A 15000-nucleotide genomic window follows, 5' to 3' on the forward strand; every position below is an offset into this window, starting at 1 on the left:
TATTATGCTACATTATTGTTTAAATTATTGTTTCTGCTACTTCATGTTTCATACATTTTAACTGTTTTTGATTTTGATTTTTGTTTTCTTTTTCTCTTTTGAAGCAAAGTTTGTGAAGCAACAGAAGTACGGTTAAATATGCGAGTCGGATTACACACCGGACGGGTATTGTGTGGAGTACTTGGAATGAAGAAATGGCAGTACGATGTTTGGAGCAATGACGTCACTTTGGCCAACCAGATGGAGGCCGGTGGAGTTCCTGGGTAAGTTAAAATTTCACTCGATAACGCTTTATAATGATGTATGTGTGTGTGTGTGTGTGCGTGCGCGCGTGCGCGTACGTGTGTGTGTGTGTGTGTGCATGTATACTATAACACAAAAAGATAAGCTGATGTTGATTCGATATCGCGATACGTTTTTTACTTAACATAATTATCATTTAATTATATTGCTTTTATTTTGATCAGCATTTATCGAACAGACTTATCATTAAAGGCCATAGATATCCTTTTTTTAAGCAATACATAACTATAATTATACTATCCTTTATGCCTATCGATTTTTGTTTTAATTAGAATAGCTAGAACTACGAAGGTGCGTAGCCTAGTGGCTAGAGTATTGCATACACAATCACAGGACCGCAGTTTCGATACTAGGACCGAATGGTGAGTTGCGTCCTTGGGCAAAACGCTTCATTACACGTTGCTTCCAGTCCCACTAAGCTGTAAACGAGTAGACCTAAAACGGACTGGCGTACTGTTCAAGGGAATTGTCGTCATGTCGGTTACCTATCTACAATACATATCGGGTAACCTCGCCCAATGAGTCTAAGTACTCGGACAGAGCTTTACTTTTACTTATTAATTACTGGTAAGTACAGTATTTTGTTTTGCAACCACAATATACTACCAAGTATGTTGCAGGTTTACAAATTAATATCGTGTCTTACATTCGACAGTATATTATGGTTGCAAAACGTAATACTGTGTCCTTACCAGCAATTAATATATATGTGTACCAGTTACCATGAATATGTAAATTGGTCTATTCAATTGTTTTGTACTGCTAAACCTTGTGGCTATTTAAGCAATGCATTCTTGGATGGTTGATGGATTGAATGTGGTACTGATGAAAGAGCAACAGGTCTTGAAATATGCATATACACCCATTACTTGTTTATCTATCTTCGATCACATTGTTTGTATAGATGTATTAGTTTACAAAATGTCGTAACTTGCAGTCCTGGCTCTGAATTCTATAGAAAAATCTATAGAGATAAACTTAAAACGTTATTCTTACAAAAGCTAGTACTAATTCTCACGGTACACGATCATGGATCGAGGTTTTACTTTTCGACACACTGACTACTGCCGAAACATTCTACCACTTTCCACGGCGGAATCTAGTGATTGTCAGACTCGTTAGAGGGTCGGACAAAATGCTTTGTGTCATTCGTTCCAGAACTATAAATTCTAACTTCAGGTCCCATCGAGATCAACTTGCCTTTCATCTCTCTGAAGTCAAAGCTATAAAGTGTCCGATGTTATCAAATGCGGTTCCTCCTTTCAAAATTGCTGGCTTTATGCTTAAAATAAGAAGACATTATTATGCGTATCATTCTAGGTAATCTAAAATATTACACACCCCAAAATTTTGTCCAGAAAATGATTTATTTCCTTAAGAGGATAAAATTGTCTTTGTAGAAAATTTGGCTGCTATTTCTAGGAGGTTGAGTACCATGTAAACGCACCTTTGTTGCTTCATTTACTTTTGTTACTTAATACAATGGAATGAAATTAAATAACTCGTATATGTGAGCACAGAAACAAAGTAGAGATTAGAAAATGAAAGATTACTATTTCGTAGGTTTAGCTTAGAAAGGATTAAATTAAAAACTGGAGATTCCGTGGAATTATAAGTCATCAAAGTATAGAGATTTACAGTAACACTTCATCTATCTGTCAGTCAAATATATCTGTTAGTGTATCACTGTATCTCTTTGTATCTCATTGTATGTATATCTCTCTATCAATCAGTTTAGTTCTCCCCTTATCTCTACATCTTAGTCTGATAAATAAATGTACACATGCACACACAAAACACACACACATACATACATACATACATACATACATACACACACACACACACATATATATATATATATATATATATATATATATATATATATATATACGCTTCAATTCTCTTGTTTCTGCTAAATATTAATAAAAATATATGTACAAATACTTATGCTTGGAGTCCTACTTTTCGTACTTCCGTCAGCAAACCTGTATTAATGTGTGTGTGGGAGGTGTATAAATGTAGAGAGAAATAGACACAGAGACATATTGTCCATACAGAATTCAATTCTTCGTGATCAAGAGGTTTAAACTTAAACAGGCAGAGGAGTAAATGTAAGGATAAGCAAGTTACGCAAGTCGATATACGATATTAATTTATGTTTCGTATATCGACTTGCCTAATTTGCTTATCCTTACATTGCATATATGCATATATGTACACATACATACGTACATACAAACGTAAATGTATGTATACGTAAGGGGTAGTGTTTGTTCAAATTTTCCAACGAGAATAACAACACAAGATAAAGCGAAAGCAAGATGCGAGTATTGATTTAAATATGTCTTAATGCACGTATGCATGTATGTGCATGTACACGGACACAGTATATCCTTCTTCTATATTTTCAATATTACATTCACAGTAAATGATATATATATATATATATGTATATATATATATATATATATATATATATATATATATATATATATATATATATATATATATATATATATATGTATGTATGTATGTATGTATATTCCGTTGTGTCTGAGGAGAGTCATTCTCTTTTAGTGCCTTATGATTTAACACACTCACCGGTAAAATTTCCACTTATTTCTTTTTATATTTTTCTAAAATTTTCGTTGCGTCTTGCAACGTTTTCAATAGTTTTGACTGTCCGTTATTCACACTGCGTTGTTTTTGTCTGTCTGTGCACATATGTGTGGGTTAGTGTGTGTGCGTGTGTGTGTGTGTGTGTGTGTGTGTGTGCGTGCGCGCGCATACACATGCATGTATGTATGTATTTATGTATGTATGCATGCGTGTGTGTGTGTGCATATATATGTATGCATGTGTGTACATTTGCATCTATGTATTCTGCATATTCCTGTGTTTGCGTGTCCCTGTTTGTGGGATCTTATGTATGTGTGTATGTGTGAGTGTTTGCGTGTGTGTGTGTGTGTTCCTCTGTATCCTTGTGTGTGCATGTCTGAGTATGTGTGTGTGTTTTGCAGCTACGTACCGTGTTTGTATTATGGATGTGTATCTCCATATGTGTGGACGTGTCTCCAAATCTGTCCTTGTGTGAAGTAAAATGTGCATGTATATATGATCATGTGTTTTAGTCTCCATCTGTGTGTGTGTATGTCTGTTCATATAACCTATGTATCTGTCAGTCTGTATGTTGATCTGTTTAATTTCATATCCATATGCTTACATACTTGTGCATATACATATATTTACACCCCCACCCCCACCCCCCACACACACATGCATACACACATCTATCTACATAATAGCCCACTAACTATTCTACTCTACCTGTGTAAACTGTGGGTATGGGGGTATGATATCTACTATGTATATTTCCTATTTAGTATTGGGGAAGTTTCATTTATGAGGATGTACTCCTGTATTTGTTTGAGTGTTGGGTTCTTTGGCTGCTTGGATAAAATTGCGGATGTCAATTTGACCCAGGTTGCCTTCATGTTGGTCCTTGGCAAGTTGGTAGAGTATGGAGGATTGTTTTTTGTCGTCACATTGTCTCAAATGTTCATTTAGTCGTTCCGCAATGCTCCTAGATGTCACCTATATGTATGTCATGTTTATGTCTCTACAAGCACCTTCTATGCATCTTATGCTGTAAACTACATTTCTAGTTCTACAATTAATGCCAGAGCTAATCCTACATACCATGCAGTTATCATTGGCGCATATGGTATTCTGAAAGGAGTACGTCCTACATAGTTGTGATCTAACGGATTTCTCTGGCTTTTCAACAATCTTAATGTTGAGTTTGGTCGCCTTCAGAGATTTTCTAAATGTACGGATTACTTCTCCATGGGCTGTGACCTCCACAAAAAATCACTCCTTGATATTTGTCGGTTTTATACCACTTGTTCACCCTGTTTGCTTTGTCACAAGTTCTTTGTAACCTATTCCAGTTTTTGTTTCTATATCTAAGGCAGGTACCATTGGCATCATTATATATAATATTATCATAATATATATAATTTCTTTCTAGCACCCCTGTATACTCGAACCCTATCTTTCTGATCATATCCAGAGAACTGCATGCGGTGCAGGAAGTTCCGTATATGTTTCATAGGGTTTGCATAGTGGGGACACGTTGTTCATTAACCTAAGTCTGCTATCAGCATGTTAATTTTCATGTTGTGTGACAAAGCTGTTCTTGTGAACAACATATTTTGAAGCTATGGGTTTCATGTAATAGGAGTGGAGGAGCTGCACTCTATTGTTCACAGTCTCTAACCAAAGTTCAGTATCAAGAACGGGGAGTCTATTGCTGGTGTGCCTAGTGGAGTAATCTATAGTTTACCTTGATACTTTGATGGATGGAGTTAGCTAACATATACATATGCACACACACACATACATATACACATACATGCATACATACACACACATACATACATGCATGTATATGCACACACACACACACACTAACCCACACATATGCGCACAAACAGACAAAAAGGACGCAGTGTGACTAACAGACAGAGTCAAAACTATTGAAAAGGTTGCATGAGGCAACGAAAATTTTAGAAAAATAAAAAAGAAATAAGTAGAAATTTTACTGGTGAGTTTGTTAAATCATAAGGCACTAAAAGAGAATGACTCTCCTCAGACACAACGGAATATACATATATATATATATATATATATATATATATATATATATATATATATATATATATATATATATATATATATATATATATATATATATATATATATATATATTACATGATATTTAGTGTGAACGTAGTATTGTGAATGATAAAGAAGGACAACAGGGGTGGGGTGATAAGAAGAGTATGAAATGTATCTCCAATATTAAAGTTATTTAAACACGCTATTACGAATAACTGGATTAGGTCGAATTCTGAGTAAATTTTCAATTTAAAAGAATTGCATCGAAGAACACAGTAGTTAAAGATAATTAGCGAAAAATCATTGTATACCAATATATAATTATACGTAGAATCACAACGTGCATTATTTACCATAATATAATTTTAGACACTGCGTGATTTTTCATCAATGGTGAATTGTTCAGCAAGTGTTATGACACATAAAGGTTGTCCAAAATGTAACGATATGAATAATTATTCAACCGTGTACTTAGTAAAATAATATCTCAGTTTTATAAGAATTGCTCATTAGCAACAGACAATAATAAGTTTGTGAATCGTAGAAATTTCGTCTTCTTCGTGGCGGAAATATGAGAATATAAACTGGCGTGGCTGCATGGTAAACAGTTTGTTTCCCATCTATACGGTTCCGGGTTGGTTCGGTACCATTGCGTGGTAACTTGGGCAAGTGCCTTCTACTCTAGCTCCTAGTCGATCAAGGCCTTAAGAGGATTCTGAACAGGAATACTGAATGAAACTTGTCGCACACGCACACACACACAAGATATATATACATATATATATATATATATATATATATATATATATATATATATATATATACAGAGAAAGAGAGAAATGCATTTATGTGTGGTGTGTATAGATATGCGTGTGCGTGTGTGCGTGTGTGTGTGAGCGTGAGCGTATGTGTGTGTGTGTGAGCGTGAGTGTGTGTGTGTGTGTGTATGTGTGTGTGTGTGTGTGTGTGTGTGTGTGTGTGTGTGTGTGTGTGTGTTGCTTCTCCCCACGACAGCTTGACAACTGGTGCTGGTTTGTTTATGCCCCTGCAACTTAGCGGTTCGGCAAAAAGGCCAATAGAAGAAGTATCAGGGTTAGAAATAAAATGAGTACTGGTATAAATTTTTTATCGATTAAACCTTTCAAGGTGGAGCAACAGCATGACCGCAGTCTGAAGAACGGAACATGCAAAAGAAAAAAGATGTAATGAGAAAAGATGAAATTATATGGGGCACTGGAATGCTAGACGACATAAATTCGCCTTTGACGAATCTCTGAATTTGAATTTACGTGAAAATGTGAGTTTACGTGCAAATAAGATCATCCCCACTGCAGCAAAATGAAAGCTGCTGATTGGTTAATAATTTGTGCAATGTGTTGGATGACCTTGATTCAGTTTCTGGGGTGTCTAGTCCTGATGGTCACAAAGTTTAGAGCAGCAACAAATTGGAAGTTCTACACGTGACACTTGAATAAGTGGAACAACACGATTACATAATGTCCTGTATGTGTGAGAAAAGGTATCATTACGAGCACAACAGTATTGACAATGAATGTCATTTGTTCATGCAGATCTATATGAGTGAAAGACATTAAGTAACGTATAGCTGTAAAAGTGTTAATGACAAATGTATTAGGTGGTTGTGAAAGAGTAGCAGTGCTCCAGACCTTCACCGGCTTTCCAACATCGGTGAGATTAATCGTTTTAATATTCTGCTCCAACTAAGGCGGTGAGCTGGCAGAATCGTTAGCACGCCGGGCGAAATGCTTAGCGGTATTTCGTCTGTCTTTACGTTCTGAGTTCAAATTCCGCCGAGGTCGACTTTGCCTTTCATCCTTTCGGGGTCGATAAATTAAGTACCAGTTACGCACTGGGGTCGATATAATCGACTTAATCCGTTTGTCTGTCCTTGTTTGTCCCCTCTGTGTGTAGCCCCTTGTGGGCAATAAAGAAATAAGAAACGTTAGCACGCCGGACGAAATACTTAACAGTATTTCGTCTGTCTTTACGTTCTGTGTCCAAATTCCACGGAGGTCGACTTTGCCTTCCATCCTTTCGGTAGTCGGTAAATTAAGTACCAGCTGCGTACTGGGGTCGATCTAATTGACTGGCTCCCTCCCCCAAAATTTCGGGCCTTGTGCATAGAAAAGAAAAGAATATATCCGCTCAAACTGTCACAATTCGATACCAGCAGAGAGACAGAGCTCGGGAGGATGGACGTTCTCTGCAGAGACGAAACGCCCACACTAAAGGTAATTCTAAAATACCATCTCCTTGACCTAGAAATTGAAATACTGAACTTTCAAATTACCAAATCATTCCTGAGTGATTAAAACGGCGGGCTCACAATCTTGAGGGAGTGAATTCAATTCTTGGACCCGGCTGTGTACTGTGTTCTTGAGCAAGACAATTTATTTCACGTTGCTCCAGTTCACACAGCTGTAGAAATGTGTTGGAGGCTGGCATGCATGGGCGACTGCTGGTCTTCCATAAACAACCTTGCCCGGACTTGTGCCTCGAAGGGAAACTTTATATATATTGGGTTGTCCGGAAAGTTCGTGCCGATATTTAGAGAGAAAAAGGTCAATAAATACTTGCCATTACATTTTTAATCAACCAAATATGAACCATTTTGTTGCGCAATGCGTCTCCATCTTTCCTGTAACTAGAAAATACCCTCTTCCCAGAATTGAGGTGGTTTCATGGCAAATAAGTCGAGAGGTAAGCTACTATAAATCGGCACGAACTTTCCGGACAACCCAATATATATATATATATATATATATATATATATATATATATATATATATATATATATATATATTTATATATATATATATATATATATATATATATATATATATATATATATGCATGTCTGTTGTGTATGATTCCTTATGAACGTTTACAATATTTCCTAGTTAAACATAGACACTGGGGTGTTTTCCTTTACTCCTCCCACCTGATAGATATGAATATTCTTGAGATATCCCTATCTGTCCAGATACTGCAATTTAACACGCAACCTCAAAACTGTGCGCAGGAGCTACGATTTCGATTTGTTGTCCAATCGGTCTTCTTCAGCTTCGAAATGACATTATTTCACGATTTCTGGATTCTGTATCACAAAAAAAATGTTTACTTCTGCCTTCTCAGAGAGATAAATTAAGCTCCTACTGGATAGGGCGCCAGTCATTCGGCTGTAACTTTCCCAGAATAAATGGCGCAGACTTTTTGACAAACGTGCTATAAAGGTATCTTCTAATTTGCCAGTTATACTTCTTCAAAGCTAGAATGAAAACTTAGGCATTGTTTTGAATTAACGAACCTGTATCTTTTCGTATCCATTCATTCGTTCCGCTTCCATTGCGTCTTTACCCAACTTTTGAATTTTAGCGTAAAATAATCAGACATTTATAGCGGATATGCAAATACAAAGGTTCCAATATTCCTGCTGACAACAACCACTGTAATAATAGAAGGTATGAGATGTTCTGTAAGAGTAATAATTGAAATGATACGCCGCTATCCATCAATAGCTTTCTTCTTCTTACGCAGAAAGCTCATGGTATAATCACTACTTGGATCTACTTTGTATTCCCATACCGGAATAAGCAGAATTGAAGAAATATATGTTTAGTGCGATCTCATTTGAAGTAAAACTTACTAAATGACCACACTAATAACATTTACGTCGCAAGTAAAATTAATAAATGAATACAGTAATAGCATTTTCTTTCTACGCAATAATCGCGCCTTAAGAAGCAATGACGAATTTTTCTTTATCATTGCTTATATAAAACTTCAAACACGCGCTTACGTGTACATACAACCACATACATACACACATACCTGTGTATGTACGAATATGTACATAAATATATATATATGCGCACGCACGCACGCACACACACACACACACAAACACACACACGCATACATACACATACATATACACATTAACAACGTTTAAGCCATTGTTTTTGTTTCTCTTTTTATTCTTATATATTGATCGTACCGTTGTTTAGCATTATGTGTCCTAATCGAGCATGCCTCTTATCAAAACCGTTGCATTCAAAACCATTGCATTTTCCTTCTTCGGCCATAATATACCTAGGATTACATTATCCACTCTGTCCATTCGTTTTGTTTATTTTATTTTGTTTTGTTTCTTCCTTTGAAAGGCGCGTGCGATTTGGAAGAGATCTTTGCTATCTCGAGCATGCTTTCATTGGTGTTATGGCTACCTTTCTGAAATTGAATTACTTTAACACGTAGCCTGGTCCCTCCTTTGACTGACACTCAGTAGCGGGCGTGGTTTTGGCGATGGTTTGTGGTTAATACTAATGTGGTTGTTAATTTCTCTCGTTAAATAAACTGCTATTTTGTTGCTATCGATACAATGCTGCTAAGGTTTCTCTAGTTGCTCTTACACGATTGTTGTTCATGTTATTTTCACTGATGTCATTCGGGATGTTATTCGAATTTGCTACCACAGCTCTTCGCATTCAGTTTATATAATTACTTCATTTGGCTCACATTTTTTGTTATTAATATTACTTTTAAGAAGCTGCGAGAACCCTTAGCACGCAGGACAAAATGCGTAGCGGCATTTCTTCCTTCCAGTATTTTCGATTACACAACCAAATGATTTCCTCACACATTCAGATAGTTGGGTTGATCTCTTTCAAATCATACCCTGACTTTTTCAGAGAAAGACACACCGGATTATATGGTGTTGAATTTACTACACCCAGCAAAAAAAAAAATGCTAAAGTCAGGTTAGAATGCCTTTTATCGCGTGTCTACTCAATCTGAGTGGAGGCGCAATGGCCCAGTGGTTAGGGCAGCGGATTCGCGGTCATAGGATCGCGGTTTCGATTCCCAGACCGGGCGTTGTGAGTGTTTATTGAGCGAAAACACCTAAAGCTCCACGAGGCACCGGCAGGGGATGGTGGCGGACCCTGCTGTACTCTTTCACCACATCTTTCTCTCACTCTTACTTCCTGTCTCTGTTGTGCTTGTAATTCAAAGGGTCAGCCTTGTCACACTGTGTCACGCTGAATATCCCCGAGAACTACGTTAAGGGTACACGTGTCTGTGGAGTGCTCAGCCACTTGCACGCTAATTTCACCAGCAGGTTGTTCTGTTGATTGGATCAACTGGAACCCTCGACGTCGTAAGCGACGGAGTGCCAGCAACTCAATCTGAACTAATCTGAGCTAAACGACATCAGATAAGAAAAGACACCACCAAATTAATCGAACAACTCGCCCTTTCTTATTATAATACTATCACATGACCATTGGGGAGACACGTGACTTAGTGGTTAGGGGATTGGATTCATGATCGTAAGATTGTGGTTTCGATTCCTGAATCGGGTGACTTTTGTTCTTGAGCAAAACACTTCATTTCACGTTGCTCCAATCCACTCAGCTGACAAAAATGAGTTACGCTGCGGTGGACTGGCGTCCCATCCAGGTGGGAGACATATACGCCACGGAAACCGGGAAACTGGCCTTTGTCTCCACTAAATACATGATTCTACCTCACCATTTGCATCCCTCTCTACCCCATCACTACAGCTAGAGTAACCAGAAACCGAGATATGATTCCCACCAGCAATAATATCACCCCCATTATCAACTTATTGTCGATTTATCTATCACTAACACGCCAGAACTACCATCATAATCATCATCGTCATTTCCAACACAGGCACACTAATGATTGTATAGCATACAACATCACTGCTACTATTCAACTATCAGAACATGCACCACCTTCACCAGAAGTAATACCAGCACTCCGACGACCACCCACACACTCTCCACTTCCTCGACAACATTCGTACAAAAGAGAAAACCTTACATACTTCCAGGCGAATGGTTCTTCTTCAATTTAACCTCCTTCATTGGAGCCGATCCACTTGGAACATCTTTATCTTACATCATAACATTAATGGAGTATTACGCTTCAGAGATCAAGGAATAGCAAACTTATTGTCCATAACTTTATAATATCAGCATTGCGAATATTGACTAATATATATTTATGAATGAATGAATATATATATATATATATATATATATATATATATATATACACGCGCTCGCGCGCGAACACACACGCATACACGCACACATACACACACACGCACACACATGCACACACACACACACACACACACACACACACACACACACACATATATGTGTATATATCGTTTGTAGAAATATATAAATCCGGAGAAGCAGACTCTAATATGTAGAGCAGTTAATATTGTAGTGAGGCAGGCCAGTTTATGGGGTTAACCTGCGTTTCTCGCTCATAAGGGGTTTAGCCTTATGGCGTATCTTCAGACCCCAAACACAGCTGGCCTGTAACCTCTTTAAATATGGAGAAAGAAAAAAAAACCTCGTTTTAAAGGTAAAACTCTAGTTGATTATCTCCTTTGCCATCGATCTTCGGCCGCGCCGCCATCTTGCGGTCACCAACGCACCGCGAAGGTGAACGATTGTCTCCCTCCGACCTTGGCTAATGGTTTCCAGCTGTAGTGCCGCCCTGCAGATTCATACATACATACATACATACATATATACATACATACATAATACATACATACATACATACATACATTATACCTGGAAGGTACCAATTTCCAGTATTCAGAGGTACTCGTTTCTGATCATCAACTGGTAAACCAAGCCTTCTTTTCTTTTAAAATTTTCACTGAATATTATTTGAAACGAAATGAAAGTTTGAAGAGAACTTTTATCCTCATGCTGTTTTGCTTCAAAAACAACTTTGTAAATGAAACTTGCAAAAACGGCTGTTTTAAGTTCTAGTTTTTGATTTCTTTTTTGGTTCTTGTGGTAATATTATAAACGTCTTAAAATCAAATACAGGCAACGTCATGAAATTGCACTATTGTTCAAGCAATGTTTTAAAGCAATACTTTTAAGCAATATTTTTAATTAATGTTTATTAAAAAAACAATGATTATGTACGTGCGTGTTCATTTTGCATGAGACTCTGCAGTCACATACGGATACACATATTAACACTTGCACATACATCTATATAAACAGAATTATATATGCATGTATAGATATACACGTATGCATATATACACATACGCACACGTAGAGACGCATCAACACATTAAAACATATATCAATAAAATCAAATTAATTAAACATCTCGAAACCAACTTTTTTTCTGAACCAGAACGAAACACAAAGACGAATGTATTTACATAAAATATACTTAGCCACATGCATACAAGGTGCTAACAATTCAGTTCTTTTATTCAACCAGTTTCTACCTTGAGTCAAAATTCTTAAACAAAGGTCACACGGTATCTTTAACTTGAAGCTCCCGTTCCTCTATGGTTCTGCACTATGAAAATAGACCAGGTAATTTTCGATTCATATGCCAGTCACGATAGATAATGTGCTACACCTTTTGTCGAAATTTATATGCTTCTTGCATGAAACAGGTCCTCAAGACTTGTTATAAAGAATTAAAAAATACTCTACATCTATATTAGTTTCAAATTTTGGCAGTTTTCTACATTTATATCCAGCTCTGTAATCTATCGCTTCTGGCTATTCAACATAGAAGTATATGAGTGCGTGCGCGCGCGCGCGCGCGTGTGTGTGTGTGTGTGTGTGTGTGTGTGTGCGTAATATATAAAGGTAAGAATCAAAGGATCAGTGTATAGCAAGTTAGTGTATAGGAAGACCGTAGAAGATATAAAAAACAACTTTCAGGAACAATGGAGATTTCTTGACGTAGAAGGTTGTAAATTTTTCCCATATCGAAGTTCGATAAACTGAAAAAGTGATGGTATAGTTCACCCTTAGCAGCTAGCGTTGCTGTATATGCGAATAAATGTATTTATAGAATACCACAAAATATTTATTTATTCTACAGTAGACCCAGTAAATGACTCCAGCCTAAATTCACAAACTCATTCCCTTGACCAGCTTCAATAGCACCAATTTTCTCCCTACTCTCCCCACTCTCTTTTTTATTCTTTTCCTTAACAAACTTAGATATTTACCCACTCCCATATATTATCACTTCACAAATAGGTTTTCTTTAGTTCTCTGGCTCTGTGCTTTCCAAGCATTTTCGATCAGATTTCCTGTGAGTTAACATGGAATCCCTTGATGACATTGTAACCATCATTTGACTACGGTATCTTTGGCCTGATGAGTAGCTAGCGAATAACCCCTTGTTTGGGTAATTATTACTTCCGAGTTCCTGCTAGCTGTGAAGCATATGTAGCCTAGATCTTATCAAAGCCATTCCCTAAATGTGGGTTATATATATACGAGGGGCTATCCAAAAGTAACCGGAAACGTTCTCTATGGGACAAACCTGTGGTAGTTCAGGCTTTACCGATAGGATCCACTTGATGCGACCTTTAGGCATCAGTCTGCCGACCGGCGTAGTTACGTGCGGGTGGTATTGCCACGTGGTGCGTCTTTGTTTTGCAGTGCTTCTCCCCTGTTTGTCGATTTTGCGAAGGCTAAAATGAAAGAAGAGCGTGCTTCCGCGAAATTCTGTTTTCTGCTGAGGAAAATGGCGGTCGAAACAGTTGTCGTGCATCTAACAGCTTATAAGGACGCTGCTATGAGCAAAACACAAGATTATGAGTGGATTTCACGCTTTAGAAATGGACACCTGTCGGCGAGCTAGCAGAAACGTTAGCACGCCGGGCAAAATGCTTAGCGGTATTTCGGCTGTCGTTACATTCTGAGTTCAAATTCCGCCGAGGTAGACTTTACCTTTCATCTTTCGGGGTCGATAAATTAAGTACCAGTTACGCACTGGTTCGATGTGATTGACTTAATCCCTTTATCTGTCCTTATTTATCCCCTCTATGTTTAGCCCCTTGTGGGCAATAAAGAAATAAGAAATGGACACTTATTGCTTGAAAACCCACCTCGATTAGGACGACCGGCGATCTTCCGAACGAATCAAAATATGAAAATTCATGAAGTGATCTTGGAGGACCATCACAAAATAATTGACGAACTTGGTGATATGACTGGTGTGTCTTGGAGCTCCTGCCAAAGAATTTTGAGCGAGGATTTGCGAATGAAAATAGTCGCAGCAAATTCTGTCTCTCGCTTGCTCAAGGAAGACCAAAAGAATTCACAACTGAATGCGTGTTGTGAACTGAAAGACCATTTGGAAGTTGATCCGGACCTTTTATCGAAGGTCATCACTGGTGACGAACGTTAGTGCTACGGAATTTGCAGATGAGGAAGAGGTGAAGAAAAAAACGACAGAGGTGTTGAAAGGCATCGCTTCGCAAGAGTCCCTGCACTGCATCAAAAAGTGGGAAACGCGACTGGACAGATATATTGCTTCAAGTGCAGAATACTTTGAAGGCGATAAAAGTGTAAACATGTAAAACTAAGTGAATAAAATAATATCGCAAAATTCCGGTTTCTTTTGGGTACCCCTCGTATGTATATATGCATATATATACACAGAGAGAGAGAGACAGAGAGACAGAGAAAGAGAAAATGTGAGTTGTGTGTACATGTATACTTATATGTGTGTATATATATATATATATATATATATATATATATATATATATATGTGCGTGAATATGTGTGTATGCATGCACACACACATATTTATACATACATACATATACATATATAATACAGATATTTGTACATGCACGCATATGTTTTCATACAGGAATGTGTGAGTTTATGACTGTACTTTTACATTATAAGATGATCTAGGTTGTCAAGGAACATATATATATGTGTATATATCTATATATATATATATATATATATATATATATATATATATATATATATATATATGTAGCGTTCGAGACATACACACTTCTCCACGTCTGGCTGTACAGCCTTTTTGTTTGTTTATTTCACCGTTTCATTCTCCTGTCTTGTTTTCCGTCCGCCACTACCCTCCACGGAAACAATTTAATTTGTGTTCGTGGGAAGAACCATTTTA

At 37.3% G+C, this 15000-nt stretch overlaps 1 protein-coding gene across 1 annotated transcript in view; it reads left to right on the forward strand.

Moving 5' to 3' along the window:
• LOC106868905 (uncharacterized) overlaps window positions 1–15000 on the forward strand; it is a 666050-nt gene that overhangs the window by 516075 nt on the left and 134975 nt on the right. Inside the window, exon 6 of the mRNA XM_052974592.2 lies at window positions 105–263. Within this exon, the coding sequence (XP_052830552.1) occupies window positions 105–263 (159 nt within the window). The remainder of the gene's footprint in view (window positions 1–104; window positions 264–15000) is intronic.

The sequence above is a fragment of the Octopus bimaculoides genome, chromosome 18, assembly GCF_046866305.1.
Source record: "Octopus bimaculoides isolate indiv1 chromosome 18, ASM4686630v1, whole genome shotgun sequence".
Classification (NCBI taxonomy): Eukaryota; Metazoa; Mollusca; class Cephalopoda; order Octopoda; family Octopodidae; genus Octopus; species Octopus bimaculoides.